At 45.8% G+C, this 21,898-nt stretch overlaps 1 protein-coding gene and 1 long non-coding RNA gene across 6 annotated transcripts in view; one reads left to right on the forward strand and one right to left on the reverse strand.

The window, feature by feature from the left end:
• GRAMD1A (GRAM domain containing 1A) overlaps nt 1–813 on the reverse strand; it is a 275,350-nt gene extending 274,537 nt beyond the window's left edge. For 3 of the 5 annotated variants that reach the window (XM_033914364.1, XM_033914363.1, XM_033914362.1), the window contains exon 1: nt 338–561. In XM_033914364.1, the coding sequence (XP_033770255.1) occupies nt 338–345 (8 nt within the window). In that variant the 5' untranslated portion in view covers nt 346–561. The other 2 variants (XM_033914365.1, XM_033914366.1) reach the window with 2 other exon arrangements.
• LOC117345552 lies at nt 355–18,492 on the forward strand. The gene is made up of 3 exons (XR_004536458.1): nt 355–983; nt 2,788–2,883; nt 17,956–18,492. It is a non-coding gene; the product is annotated as an uncharacterized LOC117345552 (long non-coding RNA).
• Nucleotides 18,493–21,898: the final 3,406 nt, after the last annotated feature.

A 21,898-nucleotide genomic window follows, 5' to 3' on the forward strand; every position in this document is an offset into this window, starting at 1 on the left:
GAGACCAAAGCTCACAGAAAATCATTGAGTGAGCCATCCGGGGGAGGAAAATGCAAAGAACAAAGGGCCCTGGGTTTACTGACAGCAGACAACCTAGTCCGCATCCCCCTCATAGTGCCGGCAGGAGACCGACCACACGAATCACCCTGCCAGCACCCCTTGCGTCAAGGTTTCGTCTATTTTTATATCAACTCAGTCTTTCGGATTCCCTCACCCCGATCTCCTTGTTTCAAACCGCAAGAGATCAGAAGATGCACTTAATTTTGCAGCCCCCCCTCCCCCTCCTCCTCCCCCTTCGCTAACGGTCTCGCTGCTACGATCGAGAGGACTCACTCACTCAAACATAGCCGGCGGCAGCGCGTTCTCTGCTGCCCGAACCAGCCAGCTGGCTCCTTGCACGAGCGCTTCAGGGCTGCTCTCCACGTTATCTCAGCAGAGCATGGCTGAAGATAGCAGAGAAGCGAAACCCCCTTCCTTTCCGCTGACTGGCCGGAGGAAGTGAGAGCAAGGAGGGAAGTTCAACCGCTTCCTCCCCCCCCCTCCCTCGCCTTGCATTTAAAGCAACATCAGGGACCTACTGTTGCCTCTGCTTGCTCGCTCTCTCCTCCTCCTCCCGGGAGAATTAGCATTCAAATAGACCTTTCAAGTGCAAATCGGCCATTGGTGTGTAGGGAAATGGGAGCTATGTGCTGCTTTTCTTCTCGACTGACCTCGTTCAGTCTGTCCTGGACGGTTTCCAGGCTGGTGCTGCTGTCAGTTACAGATGCAGCGCAGGGCTCGGGCCTAGATGCACTAAACGCTCCAATCGTGTACCAATCAGTAGGGCTGGTTTAGCAACTGACCCGATGTTCAAAACGGCTCACCCTGTGCTTTTCCGTGCATTCATACATTCTCCGAGTCTGGCATTCGAAGGACCTCGTTACTAGGGGCATAGGCGTCGGAACGAGAGAGGCCACAGGGACCATGGCCTCCCCCCAAAATTGGTAATTGGAAGTATGGTTCTCTTTTTTTTTTTTTTTTTTAGTTCAATATTTTTTATTGATTTTTTAAGAAAATATAAGAAACAGTTCAAGTACATGGTATCAAAATATAAAACAAAACATTTAGTATAACAAATATTCAGTTACATTATGCAATGTAGAATTGAATCGTTTTAAAAGATCTAAAGTACTAGGACTGTTCATGAAAAAATAGTAAAAGAAAAGATAAGAGGAAAGAGAAATTGAAGGAAGAAAAAAAAACAAAAAACAAAAGATGAGGGTAAAGAAGAGGAAGAAGAAGAAGAGAGGAGTGTCTATGAAATAGATTGAACATATGAGTCCAGGAATTTCCAGGGTGATTTACATTGTATCAAATTTTTGGAAAGTCGAATTATATTTTTCTTTTCATAAGCATATGATTCAAATTTATGATACATGCTCAAAGAATTCCACCAGAAGGTATAGTTTAGTAATGAAGAGGACTTCCAATTTTTCAAGATATGCATAACCTACCCACCCCGCTGTAATTTTAAATCTTTGGGCCGCCGGTGGCGCAGCAAAGCCAGACTCCTGCCGCTGGCCTGCCCCTGAAGAGTTCTTTCTGCAGCACTTTCGCTTCCCGGGTAGGCAAGATTTTGCAGAAAGAACACTTCTGGGGCAGTCCGCCAGCTGCCTGAACATTTTAAAACAAAGCAGCAGGAAGTTTCAAGTTTATTAGTTTTTAATATCCCGATCATAAAACAAATATCTGACCGGTTAACAATAAAATTTAAAATAGGATAGAAAGAACTAGTTGTTGGTGTATTAGAAAAATTAGAGAAAACATATAAAACATGTACTGACAAACCTGACCGTGAGGATGAGTAGGGAGGAAGGGAAAAGTTACATAATATTAGAAGAAATGAGATAGAGGGAAGGGATAGAACATGAGGGATAAGGGTGCATGGTATAAAAGATATGCGCTGAAGTAAAGGTTAGTTTTGGGAAAAAGATAAATAAGTGGTAGGTGGGGGAGTTGGGAACTGGGGAGAGGTCGTACCACAGGATCCAGCTGAGGGGTGGGGAGGCAGGGAAGGACAGGTACTGCACTGCTGGAAGAGGGTTGGGAAAGACAGATGCTGCATGGGCTGGGGGTTAGGGAGGGAAAGAGAGATGCTGCCGGAGGGTGAGGGAAGAGAAAAAGAAAATTGTTAGACATAGGTGTGTGGAGTGGGAGGGAAAGAGAGATGGTATACATCGGGAAAGGAAGAAAGAGGGAGAATTGTTGGACATGACAGTGTTGGAGAGAGAAGGGAGGGAGAAAAGATGACTCAAATAAGGGAGAGATGTCAGATTCTGGAGAAGGGTGATGGAAGGAGGGAAGAGAGAAATATTAGAACAGTGTCTCTCCAACTTTCCAATTTTATTTCTTTGATATACCGTCCATCAAAATTTATCTAGACAGTTTACAGTCAAAACTATATAAAACCAAAAGTTAAAAAGGAAAAAAAAAATCCATCACAAAATAATTAAGGGAGGGGGAGATTACATATCTTACTTAAGACTGACATGACAGGGGAGGAGGGTACAAGAGGTGGCAAAAAATACATCAAGATAAAAAATATATATAAATGAAGGAGAGGGATGGACAGAACATTAGGGGTTAGTTCGCCTCTAGAGAGGCGTTTGGAGTTGAGAACCTGAAATTAATATAATTTCAGAGGAAGAAAAAGGGATCCTAAATTAGGAATCATAGGCATCCGTGAATAAGAAAGTTTTGAGATTTGTCTTGAATAAGGTGAGAGAAGGTCCCTTGCTTTATATGCAGGGGAAGAGTGTTCCAGGATGAGAGCGCCATGACTGAGAAGATGGAGTTTCTGTTGGTGTCATAGAAGATTTCTCGGATGAAGGAAACTATGAGCAGGTTTCAAGTTTTATTTTAATTTGATGAGTCGTTTATTTAGATTTACTAAGCGAGTTACAACAGTAATAAAAATATAAACATATATTTAAACATACCATTTAAAATTTAAAAATGATGTGTTAGACCGACAGACTTACAGACTAATCAATACACAAGGTAAGGAGGGATAGAACTACAATTCAATGCTTTAAAGTACAGAAAAGAGCCACAGATGGAAAGAACATTAGGGAGGGAAAAGTAGAAACCTGAAGGGAAACTAGTATAAAATTTGAACATAATTTAAAGATTAAAAGCATCTTTAAAAAGGAAACTCTTTAAGTTACTTTTAAAACGGCTAAGATCATTTTCCTCTCTTACATGCTGAGGCAAAGTGTTCCAAAGTTGTGGAGCCATCACTGAAAACATATCATGTCGTCGAGTTCCGATAACTTTCAGAGAGGGGACTACTATGAACTTTTGATTAGTGGACCAGAGAGAACGCGATGTACGATAAGGGATAAGAAGTTTATTAATAAATTGTGGTTCATTAGTGGAAAGAGTTTTAAATACTAAGAGTAAAATTTTAAAAGTGATATGGTGGTTAATTGGGAGCCAGTGTGATTTAATCAGAAAAGGAGCGACATGATAATTTGAGCGTAGTGTATGAGTCGAAGGGTAAGGGATTAAACATTTGTCTTTAAAGGAAGTGGGGTTAAATCCAAGAAGGCCGATGGGACAGCCAGCTGAGCGTCCTGGCTAGACTCTCGATTGAATTTCTTGGATTTTCTTTTCTTCCCGAGACGCGTTCTTACCTGAGAAATGCCGAAAAGAAGGGGCCGAAGTACCGCTACAGCCTCGCGGCGCCCTGACCCTGCTAGAATCGGCAATATCGAGGATCTAATCCGCCGGATGCAGGAAGTGTCGGCGGTGGCGTCTGCTTCCCCGTTGGAGGCTTTCGTTGGCGAGCAGGAGGCGGTCTCCCCGGGACTGGAGATCTCGTTGAGTCCCAACGCCAGAGCACCTCCCCCTCTTCCTCAGACCGCCAGCTCCCCTTGGGTGGAGGAGCCATTGGAGGGCGGTGAGCTCCTGTACCATGAGGCTTTGGACATCAGACAGGGGAGACTGGATTCGGACTCCTGTTTGGAGAGTCCTGTGTTGGCTGAGGGCTCTAACAGCAGGAGGGAGCACAGCTTTCAGGGGAACAGCTTCCAGGAGGACAGGTCAGTTGTATTAAATCCTCTAACTTTGCCTGAAAAATCTTTTACAATAGAGAAACCCCGAGAAATAACTCTTGAGGCGATATGGGATCTAGTGGCGGACCTTGCAAAATCTATTAAACCTCAAATTTGTCAAGTTGAACAGAAATTAAACACCCATGAAACATATATTAAAAGTTTACAAACTGATATGCAGGACATCAAAGACTCAAAAGATGCCACTAAACAAATTACTGAAACACTAATGAGAGATAATATAAATATGAGAAGAAAATTGGAAGCTTTGGATAACCTCTCTCGTAATAATAATCTCAGACTAATTAATTTTCCTAGAATGGCAACAATCCCTCCGAGAGACATGATAAAAAGGTATATGATTGAAATATTGGGCATATCAGAAGATTTGCTTCCACTGTTTACTCAGGTCTATTATTTGCCCATATGAAGGGATGAAGGACAATATCAAAACTACAGATACCACAAGAGGTTCAACAGGACTTAAATGTTTTGTTGATGTTGGAACAGTCGGATAAGGAAATAGCAACACCTGCAACTTTACTTCTTACTGTTGCCTTGGCACCAGATAAAAACTGGTTGCTGAGACTTTACTTCAAAAATAAGTTAAAAGAATTCTTGGGATTTAAAATAAAAATGTTCCCGGATCTGGCACGAGATACCCAGAAGCGTCGACGTGAATTCTTGATTTTGAAACCGGGAGTTATTGCTCTCGGAGCTTCCTTCTTTTTACGTCACCCATGTAAATGTGTGATATTGTATCAAAAGCAAAAATATGTTTTCTTTGATCCTACACAACTGACAACCTTTTTGTCAGCTGCACACCTGAAAGCTGGGACAACAACATGTGTGCTCAGTGTTTAATTTGGTCACTTCCTTCAGTTGATTGTATCCCTGTTATCCTTTCTTTATATTGCTATGATCTATTTCAGTAGGCTCGCTGCGTCTACTTCTTGGATTTATGATTTGAGGACTTGAGGTGGACTTTAATGTCTATTTTGTTTTGATTGTGGTTAATCTAAATAAGGAAATTTATATTCTGATTGGCCCAGGCGCCTTAGGCCCCACCAAGAGGCGGGGCTTTGGTGCCCCTGGGCCAATCCAGCCCCATTCTTCGTTGAGCTGCATGCCGGACGGACGGGTTTGGCACCCGTCTGACCGGCCAACCTAAAATAGGTACGGGGAAAGGGGGTGGGGTGGGGGGTTCGTGGGGTCGGCCGGGGGGGTCGCGGGTTGGCTGGGGGGGCAGTCGGAGGTTCTTGGGGGGGCGGTCATTGGGGGGAGGGGGGTTTGCGTCGAGGGCAGCAGGGCCTGGGATCCCTCCTGCCGTAATGTAGTGCGGGGTGGGGGTAGGGGGTCGCCGTGGCCAGGAGGGTTTGGGCTCCCTCCTGGCCCGATGTTGTCGGGGGGGCAGGATCGGCTGGGCCAGGAGGGTTTGGGCTCTCTCCTGGCCCGAACGAGTCGGGGGTGCCGCGGGTGCCTGGGGCAAGAGGGCTTGGACTCCCTCTTGCCCCGATGTTATCGGGGGGGTCGTGGCTTCAACGGGACAAGAGGGCTTGGACTCCCTCTTGCCCCGATATTGTCGGGAGGGGGGGGGTCGCGGTTTGACATGGCAGGAGGGCTTGGGCACCCTCCTGCCTGGATCGTTGTTGGGGGAGGGGAGGATTCTGTAACCGGTGTTGTTTTTGACAGACACCGGTTACAGAATCCAGCTTTTAGGCGAAGGGCTGGCTCCTCCTTCGCCTAAAAGCCCTTCTGTTGGACGTTTGTGGCCTAGGCGTGTTTTTGTTTCATTATGGTTAAAAAGTGTAGACGTGCTTTGGGGGTACTTTTAGACGTAGTGGAGATTGGGCGTTTAGGCAGAGGAAAGCCATAATCAAAACATGGACATATGTTTTGGTTATGGACACTTTCCCTGCTTCTGGATTGAACGTTTAGGGACTTAGGCCAAAAGGGGACTTAGACGTTTTTTTTTATTTTGCCCCTCTAAATGTTTAATTCTCCTTGTATTTGAGTCCATCCGGGAGCCCGGACAGTCCTCTACAAAGAGAACATGTCTGGGTTTCCCCGGACATCTGGTAACTCTACCTATGCAAGACTAGGGTTACCATATTTTTTTACCTGAAAAAAGAGGACACAGGACCCTGCCCCACCCCAGCTGAGCCCTTACCCCACCCCTGACCCAGCCCTCCAGAAGCTAGTTTGGCAGGGCCTGCTTATAGGGAATCTGGTGGCTCTCCACCCTTACCTCCTTGGTGCTGCAATTCAATTTTCTTCAGGCTGCCGGAAGCTCAACATAGTAAATGATGGCAGATAAAGACCTGAACAGTCCATCCAGTCTGCCTATTAGTTATATCCATTAAAAATTAATGATTAAATTAACTTGTCTCTTTGATATTTCTGGAAAATAGACTGTAAAGTCCACCTGGTATTGTTTTAGATTCCAAATGCGGAAGTTGCCGTCCAAGATTTCTCCAGCCTATCCAACCATCCTGTTTGCAGGATATCTGCCATAAGTCTGGCCAGTAACATCCTCATGTTCCAAGTTAGTTTAGTTCCCATTAATATGCTCCCCAGACCATTCTATACCAAATCACCACATATGGGACACAGACCGTGCAAGTCTGTCCAGTACCGGCCTTAGTTCTTTAATTTGCAGCCTTCTTTAATTTACATCCTTCATTTTCTAATTAGAGATCGTTTGTGTTTATCCCATGCTTTTTTTAATTCCATCACCGTTTTCCTCTCCCCCCACTTCCCTTGGGAGGGCATTCCAGGCATCTACCACCCTCTCCGTGAAAAAGAATTTCCTAACATTGCTCCTGAGTCTTCCTCTCTGCAACCTCAAATTATGCCCTCTAATTTTACCATTTTCTCTTCTCTGGAAAAGATTTGGTTCTATATTAATACCTTTCAAGAATTTAAACATCTGTATCATATCTCCCCAGTCCCTCCTCTCCTCAAGAATATAAATATATAGGTCTCCAAGTCTCTTCTCATACTTCTTTTGGTTCAAACCCCTTAACATTTTCAGCACCTTCCTCTGGACCACTTCAAGTCTTTTTATATCCTTCATCAGATACGGCCTCCAAAACTGAACACTATACTCCAACTGCGGCCTCACCAATGACCTATACAGAGGAATCAGCACCTCCTTTCTTCTGCTGGTTATTCCTCTTTCTGTACAGCCTAGTATCCTTCTGGCTACAGCCACCACCTTATCACACTGTTTAGATGCATTTAGATCCTCAGACCAATCACCCCAAGGTCCCTTTCTCTGTCAGTGCTCTCACCTCCCAGCATATACAGTTCCCTCAGATTTCTACTCCCCAAATGCATCACTCTGCACGTCTTTGCACTGAATTTAGTTGCCATTCTTCTAACTTTTGCAGATTCTTTTTCATGTTTTTCACTCCCTCCAGGTTGTCCACTCTGTTATAAATCTTGGTATCATCCACAAAAAGGATAACCTTAACTTTTAACCGTTTAGCAATGTCACTCACAAACATATTAAACAGAATCGGTCCCAGCACCGATCCCTGAGGCACTCCACTAGTCATCTTTCCCTCCTCCGAGTGAATTCCATTAACTACCACCCTCTGGCGTCTGTCCGTCAATCAGCTTCTAATCCAGTTCACCACTTTGGGCCCTAACTTCAGCCCATGGAGTTTGCTTAAGAGCCTCCTATGAGGAACCATGTCTGAATGAAGAAAATAAGAAGAAACACAAGCACTGGCAAATTAGATGCAAAGCATTGATAAAGACAGCTAAGAAAGAATATGAAAAGAAACTTGCAAAAGAGGCAAAAACTCATAGCATCAGAAAACCTGTGAGGGAATCTGTGGGATCGTTGGATGACCAAGGAGCAAATGGGGTGGTCAGGGAGGATAAGGCCATAGCGGAAAGACTGAATTAATTCTTTGCTTCGGTCTTTACAGAAGAAGATGTAAGAGATCTACCTGAACCGGAAATGATTTGCAAGAGTGATGATGTGGAGCAACTGAAAGAAATCTTGGTGAATCTGGAAGATGTACTGAGCCAAATTGACAAGTTAAAAAGTGATAAATTGCCAGGACTGGAAGGTATATATCCCAGGGTACTAAAAGAACTCAAACATGAAATTGCTGACTAGTTGTTAGTGATCTGTAATCTGTCGCTAAAATCATCTATAGTACCTGAATATTGGAGGGTGGCCAATGTTACGCCGATTTTTAAAAAGGGCTCCAGGGGAGATCTGGGAAATTACAGGTAAGCCTCAGTTCGGTGCCGAACAAAATTGTAGAAACGATTATAAAAAATAAAATTGTGGAACATATAGACAAACATGATTTAATGAGACGGAGTCAGCCTGGGTTCAGCCGAGGGAGATCTTGCCTCACAAATTTGCTTGACTTCTTTGAAGGTGTGAATAAACATGTGGATAAAGGTGAGCTGGCTGATATAGTGTATATAGATTTTCAGAAAGCTTTTGATAAAGTTTCTTACGAGAGGCTCCTGAGAAAACTAAAGAGTCATAGGATAGGTGACAAAGTTCAGTTGTGGATTAGGAATTGGTTATCGGATAGAAAACAGAGGGTAGGGTTAATTGGTCATTTTTCTCAATGGAGGAGAGCAAATAGTGGAGTGCTGCAGGGGTCTATACTGGGTCCGGTACTATTTAACTTATTTATAAACTAGTGTTTAAGCCCGTTACATTAACGGGTGCTAGAGTAGATCTCATCCTATATCCTTAGTGCCCCCAGTGCCTCCTTCCCGTGTCCTTAGTGCCCCCAGTGCCTCTGTCCTGTGTCCTTAGTGCCCTCAGTGCCTCCTATGTCCTTAGTGCTCCCAATGCCTCCTTCCTATGTCCCCCTCACTGCCTTCCAGACTTTGTCCCACCCCCATCCTCCGAAGCCAGTCTGCCTGCCTCCCTCCCATCCCGCTGTGCAGTACTGCTGCCCAATTCAGGAAAAAAAATTTTGATTCGATTCAGCCTACTGAATTGGTTTTTCGATTCAATTCAATTTTCCTGCCCAGTTGGGTGTTTTTTCAAACATCCTGGTGGGTTTATTTTATAGCCTCTTCACCCCCTTTGCCTTCTCCTAATCACACTGACGCCGTGGTGTAAACAAAATAAACAAACAAAAAAGACTTTTCCTCTCTCTGTTAAATCCTAGCTCACGTTTGCGGTCTAACACCAGCTCTGGCAGGATACACGTTTCAAATCTGACATATTGTAATCACAAAATGGAAAATAAAATTAGTTTTTCTACCTTTTGTTGTCTGGTCATTAGTCAAATCTTGTTGGTCCCAGGCTCTGGTTGTCTTCTGATAACTTGCTTGCCAGGGTCTCCTTTCTTCTTTCTCCGGGCTAACCATCCATCTGCCATCTCTGTCCTCCCCTTCCATTTCCCTTCCTTCCCCCGGAGGTCTGGCATCTTTCTTTTTTTCATCTCCATCCACAGAACCACCTTTTCTTAACTACCCTTTCATCCAGCATCTCTCCCACCACCCCAGGGTCCACCATCTCTCCCTTTCTTTTCCCAACTACTCTCCTATCCAGTATCTCTATCCCCCCCTCTACACCATCCCTTGTGTCCAACTTCTCTCCCTTTCTGTTTCATCCCTCCCTAAATCCCATTGTCAATCATCCCTCTTCCTCTCCTCTATTTTCAGACCCATTATTTCTTCCCTCCCCAAAGTCCGGCATATGCACCTATTTTTGAACCCCCCCTTCCCTCTCTCCCTTCCTCCATGTATTTCTACACCAGGGCCCCCTCCCCTGGTCTATCCCCCCTGAAGGCCTGCACCCCACCCCTAAAGGCCGGCCTCTCCCCCCTGAAGGCCTGTGCCACCATCCCTGAAGGCCTGTTTCCCCCTTGAAGGCCTGCATTCCCCTGAAGGCCTGCCTGCCTGTCCCCCATGAAGGCCTGTCCCACCCCCCACCCTGAAGGCCTGCCTGCCTGCCTGTCCCCCCTTGAAGGTCTGTCCCCCCCTGAAGGCCTGAGGACCAGTGAGCACGGCTTCAGCAAAGGATGATCTTGTTTGACGAACTTGCTGCACTTCTTCGAGCGGGTAAACAAGCAGATAGACAAGGGTGACCCGGTTGACATTGTATATCTGGATTTTCAGAAGGCGTTCGACAAGGTTCCGCACGAACGACTACTTCGAAAAATTGAGAGCCATGGAATAGAGGGTGAAATACTCACGTGGATTAAAAACTGGCTAGCAGATAGGAAACAGATAATGGGGGTAAATGGACAATACTCGGACTGGAAAAACATCACCAGTGGGGTGCCGCAGGGTTCAGTACTTGACCTGTGCTCTTCAACATATTCATAAATGATCTGGAAATGGGTACGACGACTGAGGTGATTAAATTTGCAGACGATACGAAGTTATACAGAGTAGTAAAGATGCAGGGGAATTGTGAAGATCTGCAACGTGACATAACCACGCTCAAGAAAGAACGTCAAGAAGGGCGATAAATCCTTCTTCAGGTACATTAGTGAAAGAAAAAGAAACACAGATGGGATAGTACACCTTAGGAAACCCGACGGGAACTTTGTGGACTCGGATTCCGAAAAAGCCAAACTGTTAAATGAATACTTTTGCTTGGTCTTCACTTGCGAGGCGCCGGGAATGCTCGGAAGACCCATTTCAAAATTTTGAGTTTACGCCCAGTAGTGTCTATGATGAGCTATCTAGACTCAAGGTAAACAAAGCCATGGGACCGGACAAACTACACCCCAGGGTGATCAGGGAACTGAGTGACGTCCTGGCGGAACCGTTATCCGCGCTCTTTAATCTTTCCCTAAGTACAGGAAGAGTTCCGTTGGATTGGAAGACGGCTAACGTCATTCCACTCCACAAAAAGGGAATCGGGACAGAGGCTGAGAATTACAGACCGGTGAGCCTCACATCGATAATAAGTAAACTTATCCCAGGACAAGCAGGCAGGTATTCTCACTAGTTGTGACGTCATCCAACGGAGCCCCGATGCAGACATCTCACAAGCATTCTTGCTTGTAGAAACTTTTAGAAGTTTCGAGTTGCCCACACCGCGCATGCGCGAGTGCCTTCCCGCCTGATGTACCGGGCGTGTCTCCTCAGTTCTTTCTCTTCCGCGGAGCTGAGAAGTTTGCCTTCAAAACTCTCTGCGCGAAGTTCCTTTATTGTGCCTTCTGTGCCCGCGGTTTTGAGTTTTTGGGGCTCATTATCGTTGGCTCACGTTGCGTTTTATTGTTAAAAAAAAAATTCTTTTGATCGTTCGACTGGGCAGGCCGCGTGGCCACAGCCCCGCAGCTTCGACCTTACGGCGGAGCTTTTTCGGCCTATGTCCCAGCCTGTTACCGATTTTAAAAAGTGTGTCAAGTGCCAGCGCGCAATTTCATTGACAGACCCTCATCGACACTGTCTTCAATATCTCGGGCCTCAACATCTTCTAAAATCGTGCCGGCCTTGCTCCACACTTACAGCACGTGCTTTTAAGCGTCACTGTATTTTGTGGGAGTCGCTGTTTAGCATGGAGGCGTCCCCGGTGCTGCCCTCTTCACAGAGTGCCACGCCTTCGACTTCCGATTCAACATCTTCGGCCTCGAGTCTGCAGATTCTCTACTTGGTGTTTTTCTCATCACAAGGAACCTCAACATGCCTTCTTGTCCTCTGTTTTGGACTACCTTTTGCACCTGTCTCATTCTGGTCTCAAGTTTACATCGATCAGAGTCCATCTTAGTGCAATTGCTGCTTTCCACCAGCCTCTTCAGGGGAAACCTCCTTCTGCACATCCTGTGGTTTTCAGATTCATGAAAGGACTTTTCCATGTAATCTTCCCCTCAAACCGCCTCCAGTGGTTTGGGACCTCAATGTTGTTCTTTCTCAACTTATGAAGCCTCCATTTGAACCTCTTAACAAGGCTCCTCTGAAATTTCTCACTTGGAAATTGGTGCTTCTCATTGGCCTCACTTCTGCCCGTTGAGTGAGTGAACTTCAAGCATTGGTTGCGGATCCGCCCTTTACAGTCTTTCATCATGACAAGGTGGTCCTTCGCACTCATCCCAAATTCCTCCCCAAAGTGGTCTCGGAATTTCATCTGAATCAATCCATTGTTCTTCCTGTGTTTTTTCCGAAGCCGCATTCTCATCCTGGAGAATCAGCTCTTCACACTCTGGACTGTAAGCGTGCTTTGGCTTTCTACCTGGAACGCACCAAGCCTCACAGAATTGCTCCTCAACTTTTCATCTCCTTTGATCCGAACAAGTCGGGACGCCCTATCTCTAAGAGTACCATCTCCAACTGGATGGCGGCTTGTATCTCTTTCTGCTATGCCCAGGCTGGCTTACCCCTTCACAGTAAAGTCACAGCCCATAAGGTCAGAGCAATGGCAGCCTCTGTAGCTTTCCTCAGATCGACACTGATTGAGGAGATTTGTAAAGCTACCACTTGGTCCTCGGTTCATACCTTCACCTCACACTATTGTCTGGATACCTTCTCCAGACGGGATGGACAGTTTGGCTAAACAGTGTTACAAAATTTGTTCTCCTAAATTGCCAACTCTCCCACCATCCCATTGTGGTAATCTTGGAGGTCACCCACTAGTGAGAATACCTGCCTGCTTGTCCTGCGATAAAGCAATGTTACTTACTGTAACAGTTGTTATCCAGGGACAGCAGGCAGCTATTCTCACGTCCCACCCACCTCCCCTGGGTTGGCTTCTCTGCTAGCTATCTGAACTGAGGAGACACGCCCGGTGCATTGGGCGGGAAGGCACTCGCGCATGCGCGGTGTGGGCAACTCGAAACTTCTAAAAGTTTATACAAGCAAGTATGCTTGTGAGATGTCCGCATCGGGGCTCCGTTGGATGACGTCACCCACTAATGAGAATAGCTGCCTGCTGTCCCTGGATAACAACTGTTACGGTAAGTAACATTGCTTTATGGAAACGCTAATCAAACGCAAATTGGATACAATCCTGAACGAGGAGAAACTACGGGATCCCCCTCAACATGGTTTTACGAAGGGAAGGTCCTGTCAATCAAATCTGATCAGCTTCTTTGACTGGGTAACAAGGAAGTTGGATACAGGGGAATCCCTGGACATCGTGTACTTGGACTTCAGCAAAGCGTTTGATAGCGTCCCACACCGCAGGTTACTGAGCAAGATGAGTTTGATGGGATTGGGTGTAACATTAATCGCATGGGTTAGGGACTGGCTTGGGGGTAGATGACAGAGGGTAGTGGTTAATGGTACCCTCTCCGATACGACGGAGGTGATCAGCGGAGTGACTTGACTGAGGGGCTTCGAGGTAAAATTACATTATTCGCCGATGACGCCAAACTATGCAACATTGTAGGCAAAAGCTCATCGGTCTTTAGCACAATGCCCGACAAAATGCCTGACAGTATGACGCAGGACCTACTCCTGCTTGAGCATTGGTCAAAGACTTGGCAACTAAGTTTCAATGCCGAAAAATGCAAAGTCATGCACCTTGGTGGCAAAAATCCATGCAGGACTTACACCCTAAATGGTGAGATCCTAGCAAGGCTGTAGCAGAACGCGACTTGGGCGTGATCATTAGCGAAGACATGAAGACTGCCAATCAATTGGAGAAAGCTTCCTCCAGGGCTAGGCAAATCATGGGTTGTATCTGTAGAAGTTTCATCAGCCGTAAGCCCCAGGTTATTATGCCATTGTACAGATCCATGGTGAGACGCCATCTGGAATACTGTGTGCAATTCTGGAGGCCGCATTATCAAAAGAATGTGCGGAGAGTTGAGTTGGTTCAGCGAATGGCCACCAGAATGGTTTCAGGTCTCAAGGATTTACCGTATGAGGAACGGCTGGATAAGTTGCAGCTATACTCACTCGAAGAACGCAGAGAGAGGGGAGACATGATCAAGACGTTCAAATATGTCACGGGCTGTATCGAGGTGGAAGAAGATCATTTTTTTCTTAAAGGACCCACGGCGACAAGAGGGCATCCGTGGAAAATCAAGGGTGAGAAATTTCATGGCGATACCAGAAAATACTTCTTCACCGAAAGGGTGGTTGATCGCTGGAATAGTCTACCACAACAGGTAATTGAGGCCAGTAGCGTGCCAGATTTTAAGAAAAGATGGGATTGGCATGTCGGATCTCTTCATGGAGGTAGATAGGGGGTGGGTCTTGGTGTGGGCAGACTGGATGGGCCGTGGCCCTTTTCTGCCGTCATTTCTATGTTTCTATGACATGGCAAATGAGGTTCAACGTGGATAAGTGTAAGGTAATGCATGTTGGTATCAAAAATCCCACACACAAATACAAGATGTCCGGGGCAGTACTAGGAGAGACCCCCCCCAGGAAAGAGACCTGGGAGTACTGGTCGACATGTCAATGAAGCCGTCTGCACAATGCGCAGCAGCAGCGAAAAGGGCGAACAGAATGCTAGGAATGATTAAGAAGCTTATCTTCGCAAAAAGCAAATTCAACCATGTCTCACCGCTTCTGTCCAAGCTCCACTGGCTGCCGATAATCTCCAGAGTCCACTTCAAATGTGCCTGCCTCACTTTCAAGATCCTACACGGCATCCTCCCTCCCCTCATCCCTCTCGCTTGGAACTCCTCCAACCCTAATTCCACCAGATCCACCCAAAAAATGAAACTTTCCTTTCCCTCGCTAAAAGGCGTTTCCCTTGTAGGAAAACTCGGCTCCTCCCTCCCTTTCAGAATCACTGAGCTCTGGAACAACCTTACCTCCCCTCTCAGGATTCAGAGCTCTCTCCAACTCTTTTGTAAACATCTGAAAACCTGGTTATTCTCAAAAACGTAACTCCTCCTCCCTCTCTGGTCATTTTAGTCCTCTAATCCTTTTCTCCTCTTTTTGCCCCACTGGAGTTCCTTTCTACCCTAACTCTTGTTAACTGTGTCGAGCTTTACGAATGTAGAGATGATGCGGTATACAAACCTAAGGTTTAGATTAGATTAGATTAGATCACGAACAGATTGGAGAGGGTAATCATGCCGCTGTACCGGGCTATGGTACGCCCTCACCTGGAATACTGCGTCCAGCACTGGTCACCATACATGAAGAAGGACATGGTACTACTCGAAAGGGTCCAGAGAAGAGCGACTAAAACGGTTAAGGGGTTGGAGGAGTTGCCGTACAGTGAGAGATTAGAGAAGCTGGGTCTGTTCTCCCTTGAAAAGAGGATACTGAGATGACATGATCGAAACATTCAAGATAATGAAGGGAATAGACTTAGTGGATAAAGACAGGTTGTTCACCCTCTCCAAGGTAGAGAGAACGAGAGGGCACTCTCTGAAGTTAAAATGGGAACGTAAGGAAGTTCTTCTTCACCCAGAGATTGGTGGAGAACTGAAATGCTCTCCCAGAGTCTGTTATAAGGGAAAACACGCTCCAGAATGAACGCAGGTAGGGCACAAGCCTTCGACCTGGGGGCCGCCGCGTGAGCGGAATGCTGGGCGTGATGGACCACTGGTCTGACCCAACAGCGGCAATTCTTATGTTCTTAAGGCCTGTCCCACCCTTGAAGGCCTGCCTGCCTGTCCCCCCTGAAGGCCTGTCCCACCCCCCATCCTGAAGGCCTGCCTGCCTGTCCCCACCCCCTTGAAGATCTGTCCCCCCCTTGAAGGCCTGCATGTCCCCCCCTGAAGATCTACAACCCACCCTTGAAGGCCTACACTCCACTCATGAAGGCCTGCCTGTCTCCTCTGAAGGCTACACCCCCCCCCTGAATGACTGCACATACACACACACACCCTCAGACTTCAGGCCTGCGTGTTCCCCCTGGCCTCCAGAATCAATTCTCCTAATTTCAGCAGCCTGCAATAAGATTGCTGGCGCTAGCGATCTTTGCAAGCTGCCATACGGCTTAGGAGATCTCTTCTCTCTGCCACGGTCCCACCCCTTCTTTGACCCTCCCACCACGAGACGACTGACAAATCTCCTGGCTCCAGCAGCGTCCACAGCTCTCTAAACATGCTGCTTTGCGGCCTTCTACTGCCCTGATTTCCTCTGCCACTTCTCTGTCTCTGATGATGTCATCAGGGACGTTGCATTGGAAATCAGGGCAGTAGAAGGCCGCGAAGCAGCGTGTTTAGAGTGCTGCGGACGCTGCTGGAGCCGGGAGGTTTGTGGTCGTCTCATGTTGAGAGGGTCAACGGGGGATCGGGTGCACCGAGGGGGGTGACAACGACGAACTGCCTTACACGAAAACAGAACCCTAAGCACGCATGCGCACTCCTACCTGCCAGGGACCTACTGATCACGGAACACACAAGTAGGAGTGTGCATGTGCGCTTAGGGTGTTTATTATTATAGATGATCTGGAAATTGGAATGACGAGTGCAGATGACACTTTGCAGATGACACTAAATTGTTCAAAGTTGTTAAAACGCATGCGGATTGTGAAAAATTGCAGGCGGATCTTAGGAAATTGGAAGATTGGGCGTCCAAGTGGCAGATGAAATTTAATGTGGACAAATGCAAAGTGATGCATGTTGGGAAGAATAATCTGAATCACAGTTATCAGATGCTAGGGTCCACCTTGGGGATTAGCGCCCAAGAAAGGATCTGGGTATCATTGTAGACAATACGATGAAACCTTCTGCCCAATATGTGGTGGCGGCCAAAAATCAGGATGCTGGAAATTATTTAAAAAAGGATGATTAACAAGACTAAGAATGTCATAATACCCCTGTATCGCTCCATGGTGTGACCTCATTTGGAGTATTGCGTTCAATTCTGGTCTCCTTATCTCAAGAAAGATGCTAGAAAAGGTTCAAAGAAGAGCGACCAAGATGATAAAGGGGCTGGAACTCCTCTCATATGAGGAAAGACTAAATGGTTATGGCTCTTCAGCTTGGAAAAGAGATGGCTGAGGGGAGATATGATTGAAGTATACAAAATCCTGAGTAGAGTAGAACGGGTACAAGTGGATCGATTTTTCGCTCCATCAAAAATTACAAAGATTAGGGGACACAAAGATTAGGTTACACGGAAATACTTTTAAAACTAATAGGAGGAATTTTTTTTTCACTCAGAGAATAGTTAAACTCTGGAACGCGTTGCCAGAGGATGTGGTAAGACCGGATAGCGTAGCTGGTTTTAAGAAAGGTTTAGACAAGGAGGAAGCCACTGCTTGCCCTGTATTAGTAACATGGAGTATTGTTACACCTTGGGTTTTGGCCAGGCACTAGTGACCTGGATTGGCCACCTTGAGAACGTTCTACTGGGCTTGATGGACCATTGATCTGACCCAATAAGGCTATTATTATGTTCATTCTTTCCAAAAATAGTAGGACTAAGGGACACACGAAGCTACTAAGTAGTAGATTTAAAACAAACCGGAGAAAATATTTCTTCATAGAACATGTAATTAAACTATGGAATTTGTTGCCGGAGAATGTGGTGAAATCAGTTAGCTTAGCGGAGTTTTAAAAAGGTTTTGATAATTTCTTAAAAGAGAAGTCCATAGGCTATTATTGAGATGGTTTGGGGAAATCTACTGCTTATTCCTAGGATAAGCAGCATAGAATCTGTTTTGCAACTTGGGATCTAGCTAGGTAATTGGGACCTGGGTTGGCCACTATTGGAAACAGGATACTGGGCTTGAGGGCCTTCGGTCTGTCCCAGTATGTCAATTCTTATGTGCTTATGTCTGGTAACCCTATACCGGACGCCTGGTAACTCTACTCCTATTTGCTCTATTTCAGCCTTACTGTATTCCAAGCCTCTTTCTGGTGCTTCTATGGCCTCTCTCTCACTGTATTCCAAGCCTCATTTTGGTGCTCCTATGGGCTTTATTTATTTATTTTTAGCATGTTTCAAGTCTCATTCCAATTTTGAGTCTCTGTTATGCTGAACTTGCCTTTTTTATTTTTAGGCTTGTCTTCTTTTCTCCTCTCTTGACTCTGTGATGATGCACAGCAGGCATTTATCCCTCAAGTTACTGCACCCAGACAAACAACAACTTTAAAAAACCCATCCGGACCTCATAAGCCCTGGAAAAGAGGACAGATCAAGATTTTTTCTGGACATTTGGTAATCCTATGCAAGACTTCCATTAGATACCAGAGCACAGCATATTTAAAACCATGGTAATGAGCTATTAGCTGAGCACAATGCAGGGCTTAACCAAGTCTGAGGAGGTATAGAATGGTTACTTCCTTCTTCTGTGGTAGAGTTGTAAGGTTTTAATGCCGCGTTTCTTCTTTTTGCAGCCAGCATACAGAACCTGCAATTTTTTTTTTAATGGCTTCCATGAAGACCAAGAACTGAACTGATTACAAGGACATGGTTCTTGCTAATGTAGCTAGAGCTGTGTACAGGTCTTGAGCAAAAGAAAAACTATCAACATACATCTGCGCACATGCTGCAATGCTATTTGGTGCATAAATATTGATACTGCAAAATATTTTATTCACAAAATAACATTGCAGCCCATTCTCATATGTTTTTCTCATACCTGTGTGCAGTTGTGGCTATTTAGCTCAGAACCATGTTCACATATGTCCCATGTGCCCTTCTAGTTTACTGCACACGTTTTGTGCATGGCCTGGTTGCATAAAATTTGGTTACTGCATCATCAAGCAAAAGTCTGAGGTTATACTTGCATTAGGAAGCTGTGTACTAAGCTATCAGTGCATTGCTCTAACACAGTGGTTCCCAAACCTGTCCTGGGGGACCCCCAGCCAGTCAGGTTTTCCAGATATCCCTAATGAATATGCATGAGAGAGATTTGCATATAATGGAAGTGACAGGTATGCAACTCTCTCTCATGCATATTCATTAGGGATATCTGGAAAACCTGACTGGCTGGGGGTCCCCCAGGACAGGTTTGGGAACCACTGCTCTAACACAAGCTTAGTGCATCGGCATTAAGGTTTGAGGCAGGGGTAGGGAACTCAGGTCCTCGAGAGCCGTATTCCAGTCGAATTTTCAGGATTTCCCCAATGAATATTCATTGAAAGCAGTGCATGCAAATAGATCTCATGCATATTCATTGGGGAAATCCTGAAAACCCGACTGGAATATGGCTCTCGAGGACCGGAGTTCCCTACCCCTGGTTCGAGGTATATTCTGTGCAGTTTGGTTTAGATCAGTGGTTCCTAACCCTGTCCTGGAGGACCACCAGCCAGTCAGGTTTTTGGGACAGGTCTAATGAATATGCATGAGAGAGATTTGCATATAATGGGGGTGACAGACATGCAAATCTACTCCATGCATATTCATTAGGGCTATCCTGAAAACCTGACTGCTGGTGGTCCTCCAGTACAGGGTTGGGAACCACTGGTTTGGATGATCTCAGATTATAACTCATTTGATACCTTGTGAAGATGCCTATAGTTGAAACGTCTGCAACATCCATTAATGTAATCTCTCTAGTCTCTACTGCCTTTCCTCAGCCTTGCCAATCCCTAATAGCTCAGGTACATCTTTGAATTTGGACAAGTAAAACACTTCTTAGAAACACTCTTTCTCTGTAATTCTATAAAGTTGTGCATCTAACTTTGCGACTAGCATGCAAAGTTGCGCATGCAAGTTATAGAATCAGGACAGTTGCGCACTGTAACTTAATTAGCTCACAAGCCTAATTGCCATTAATGAACAATTGTTGGCTATAATTGGTGCTAACTGGCACTAATTGGCACATGCATAACTGCCCCTAGCTGATATTCTATAAACCAGTGTATCTCAAACTGTGTGACTCCTGGGATTTCAGGTGTGCCGTGGCATACATAGAGAAACATAGAGTATGATGGCAGAAAAGGGCCGACAGCCCAACAAGTCTGCCCACTCAAGAACCCTCCCTCCTTGAGAATCCATCTTTTAAGCATTCCTCTGGAGTGACCCCACCAGACGTTCCCATCATCCCTTGAAGTCGAGCATGGTACTGGCCTCAACTACCTGAAGTGGAAGACCATTCCATCGATCAATTACCCTTTCGGTGAAGAAGTATTTCCTGGTGTCCCCATGAAATCATCTCCCCCTGAGTTTTAGCGGGTGCCCTCTTGTCACAGTGGATAAAAGATTTCTTCCTCCTCCATAATGCAGCCCGTGATGTATTTGAATGTTTCTATCATGTCCCCCCTTTCTCTGCGCTCTTTGAGAGAATATAAGCGCAGCCTGTTCAGACGTTCTTCATATGGGAGATCCTTGAGTCCTGAAACCATCCTAGTGGCCATTCGCTGAATCGACTCCATTCTCTTCACATCCTTTTGATAATGTGGCCTCCAAAACTGAACACAGTACTTCATGGATCTGTATACTGGGGAGGAAGAGACGCCGGCGCCAACTGACTACCTACAGGATGTCTCATGGCAAGAGGCACGTCCTATAAACAATCAGCCGGCGTCAGCGCCTCTCCTCTCTGGCCCTCTTCCCTGCTGGTACCCTGCTTCTGGCATCTCAGGGTCCGTCTGGAGGGCCTTTGTCTGTGTGTGCATATGTCATCATGGCGACATTTGCGCACTTCCGGATGCCTCGAGCCTTGACCCACTTCATTTAGTGTGCAGTGGCTCGAGAAAGTGTGCGGGACACTGCTATAAACTGTGCATTCAAATTCCAGAGTGCTCACTTGTAAGAGGCTGGAAATTTGGGAGGGGCATGGACAGGTCTGGGGTGTGTCTGGCAGTTGCATGCAAGGGTTATATAGACAGTCCCAAGCTGTGACTCAGGACCCCAAATAGGGTCACAAAACTCTCCATGGGTACATAATTATTCTGCACCTCTAGGGGGTCACATAATTTTATTTAGCTTTAGTTATGAAGTCATAGGCACAAAAAGATTGGGAAGTGCTGTTAGATGCAATCATTTACACCAGCTATTTTAAGTGCTCACACCTGATGTTAGGTGTGTAACTGCAGACTTATGCTAGTTTTCTATGACACCAATTGCATATATTATTTCTATTATAGAATCTACGCTCAGCTTCCCAGAGGCCCCCTTTAGGTGACCTTTGAGAGTTATCTTACTTATGCCAGCTAAGTGTCAAATCCCTATATGCTGACCCTGAAATCAGAAGAACACAGTACTTCAATGCCTAGGTCCTTACCTAGCACATGCAACCTCACCCACCTGATTTCAGATTTTGTCCCTTTCTGAATTTTCAGCCATTTCTTTAATAGGTTCCGCTGCAGCCGCAGAGAGGTGCTAGGAGTGGAAAGATTGGACCAGGGTGTGTCCTCATCACTGGAAGGTGTGACCTCGATAGAGGGTGGCTCCAGGTATTTTCGTCTGGTACTGCCACTCCCAGTCTCTGGCTCTGATATCTGACCCTGCTCATCTCCTGACCTTGGCTGTTGCCGCCTCAGCAATGGGGATGAAGGGGCAGATTTACTTGCCCGTCCCCCTTCAGCAGACATGATCTTTAATGATTTCAGACTTGTAGTTGATGTCATAGTAATCCAGTAGAGAAGGATATCTTGGATAATCCTTGAGAAACCTGCAGTGTTCAGTTCTTGTTGCTGCTTTGCATAGGCTGTTGGGACACTGTTATCTAATATAACTGTTAAGTTTCAAGAGTTCTACTGATGGGATCAGCAACTCCTTTATTCCTGAAATACCTGGATCTCCTAGGAACAAGGTCTCAGTTCTCCTATAATCCTTTGCATGAGATGTGGAGCAGCTCTTTTCAGTCCTTTATATGAGATGGAGCTTGGGTCTTCTCAGTCCTTTAGAGGAGAAGAGAGTTCTTCCCAATGCTTGGCTCTTCCTGGTCTCGTATTAGAGATGCATTCTAACTGATCCTTATCCTACATAAGAAACACAGTATAGTTCTGGTTATGAGACATGGTCTGGCTTTCCCAGGCCCAGTTATGAGAATT

Source organism: Geotrypetes seraphini, chromosome 11 (genome assembly GCF_902459505.1).
Source record: "Geotrypetes seraphini chromosome 11, aGeoSer1.1, whole genome shotgun sequence".
NCBI lineage: Eukaryota > Metazoa > Chordata > Amphibia > Gymnophiona > Dermophiidae > Geotrypetes > Geotrypetes seraphini.